General features: G+C 40.0%; 1 protein-coding gene across 2 annotated transcripts in view; it reads left to right on the forward strand.

Moving 5' to 3' along the window:
• The window catches only part of Kdm5a (lysine demethylase 5A), a 90,858-nt gene that overhangs the window by 50,398 nt on the left and 38,603 nt on the right, over positions 1–1,857 (forward strand). For both annotated transcript variants that reach the window (XR_003378477.1, XM_005365139.2), the window contains exons 16-17: positions 302–426; positions 1,266–1,416. Coding sequence is in view for 1 of the 2 variants with exons in the window: in XM_005365139.2 (XP_005365196.1) it covers positions 302–426; positions 1,266–1,416 (276 nt within the window). In the remaining variant the exon portion in view is untranslated. The remainder of the gene's footprint in view (positions 1–301; positions 427–1,265; positions 1,417–1,857) is intronic.

Genomic DNA, 1,857 nt, shown 5'->3' on the forward strand with positions numbered 1-1,857 from the left:
TTTTTCGAGACAGGGTTTCTCTGTGGCTTTGGAACCTGTCCTGGAACTAGCTCTGTAGATCAGGCTGGTCTCAAACTCACAGGGATCTGCCTGCCTCTGCCTCCCGAGTGCTGGGATTAAAGGCGTGCTAGTTCTTTAAAATTAACCCTAACCAGCCTAGCCATAATTAGTTTTGTAGCCAGTTAATGTCGTGCTTTTCTTGCCTTTCTCTGCATTGAAACTGGTTTTCTTTGATTTTTTTTTTCTCTTATTTCAGGTTCTATTTTAAGCTTTTACTTCTGTTTTTAAAATTTTTTTGTAGGTACCGCTACCCACTAGAAGACCTCCCTTCTCTACTTTGTGGCGTAAAAGTGCGGGCACAGTCCTATGACACTTGGGTCAGTCGTGTTACAGAAGCATTATCAGCTAGCTTCAACCATAAGAAAGGTTAAGTTTCCTTCTTTGTTATGAAAAAATGTCACTTTAAACAAAACCTTTAATTGTATGTTTTTGTTCTCCATTAACAAATGGAATTCTAGGGGCTGGAGAGATGGCTCAGAGGTTAAGAGCATTGCCTGTTCTTCCAAAGGTCCTGAGTTCAATTCCCAGCAACCACATGGTGGCTCACAACCATCTGTAATGAGGTCTGGTGCCCTCTTCTGGCCTGCAGGCATACACACAGACAGCATATTGCATAATAAATAAATAAATAAATAAATAAAATGGAATTCTAGCTTATAATTTCATAGTTGAATATACAGCTAATTTTCTCTTATCCATGTATTAAGCAGACCTGATAAACTTATCTTCTGTGGTAAGATATCATCATTTTAGGCTGCAGGCCATGCCTAGTTTTAACTGTCTGTCCTCAGTTTCATAACCTTTCTTTCCTTGGTGTCATTGCTAAGATTACATGACTCTGCCACCACACACAGAATCTCTTTTTAAATGAAAAGGCTGACATAATATGGGTCAGATAAGTTGTAGCAGGTATGTATTTTAGATAGTCAAATTTAGTTCAGTAGCACCAAAAACATTTGATTTTTGATTGTTTTTGAGAGAGACAAGAGGGTAGGCAGAAAGAATGGGAATAGGGATGAAGGAGAGAGATCAAACATTTTATTTGAGTGAAGTCATCTATTTGGAATAATTATCTGGTCAGAAACTTTTATATTGGAGATTATCAAAACTTCATCATTTCTGCCAGAATATTAGTCACTCTTGAGTAAGCTTTGTGGCTATTGTAGAATGGTTTTTTGTGTCTATCATTGCATTTATCTTTACAGATTTGATTGAATTGAGAGTAATGTTGGAAGATGCCGAGGATAGGAAATACCCAGAGAATGATCTCTTTCGAAAGCTCAGGGATGCAGTGAAAGAAGCTGAGACTTGTGGTTCTGTGGCTCAGCTGCTTCTGAGCAAAAAGCAAAAACACAGGTAAGCCTAAGAAGAGTGTAGTTCTGCCCTGGACTCCTGTTCTTCCAGTTTTAGTTGGCTTTTGAGACCCTGTATTATTTTCTTCCCGTGGCAGTTTCTTTTCAATCCCTAGTAACTTCTCCAACCCCTCCCTTTCTTCATGTTCATAAGTTGTAAAAAGCTCTTTAAACTTAAGTGAGTTATAAACCACACCAAGGAAGCAGCAAGTAGACTGGCTAGTTTCAATGCTGAAAATAACACTGAAGTTTATGTAGTGTCTTTGGGTCAAAGACCTAGCAGTATATTCAACTTTATCTGCCGGGCGGTGGTGGCGCACGCCTTTAATCCCAGCACTCGGGAGGCAGAGGCAGGCGGATCTCTGAGTTTGAGACCAGCCTGGTCTACAAGAGCTAGTTCCAGGACAGGCTCCAAAGCCACAGAGAAACCCTGTCTCGAAAAACC

This window comes from Microtus ochrogaster, unplaced genomic scaffold, assembly GCF_000317375.1.
Source record: "Microtus ochrogaster isolate Prairie Vole_2 unplaced genomic scaffold, MicOch1.0 UNK1, whole genome shotgun sequence".
Classification (NCBI taxonomy): Eukaryota; Metazoa; Chordata; class Mammalia; order Rodentia; family Cricetidae; genus Microtus; species Microtus ochrogaster.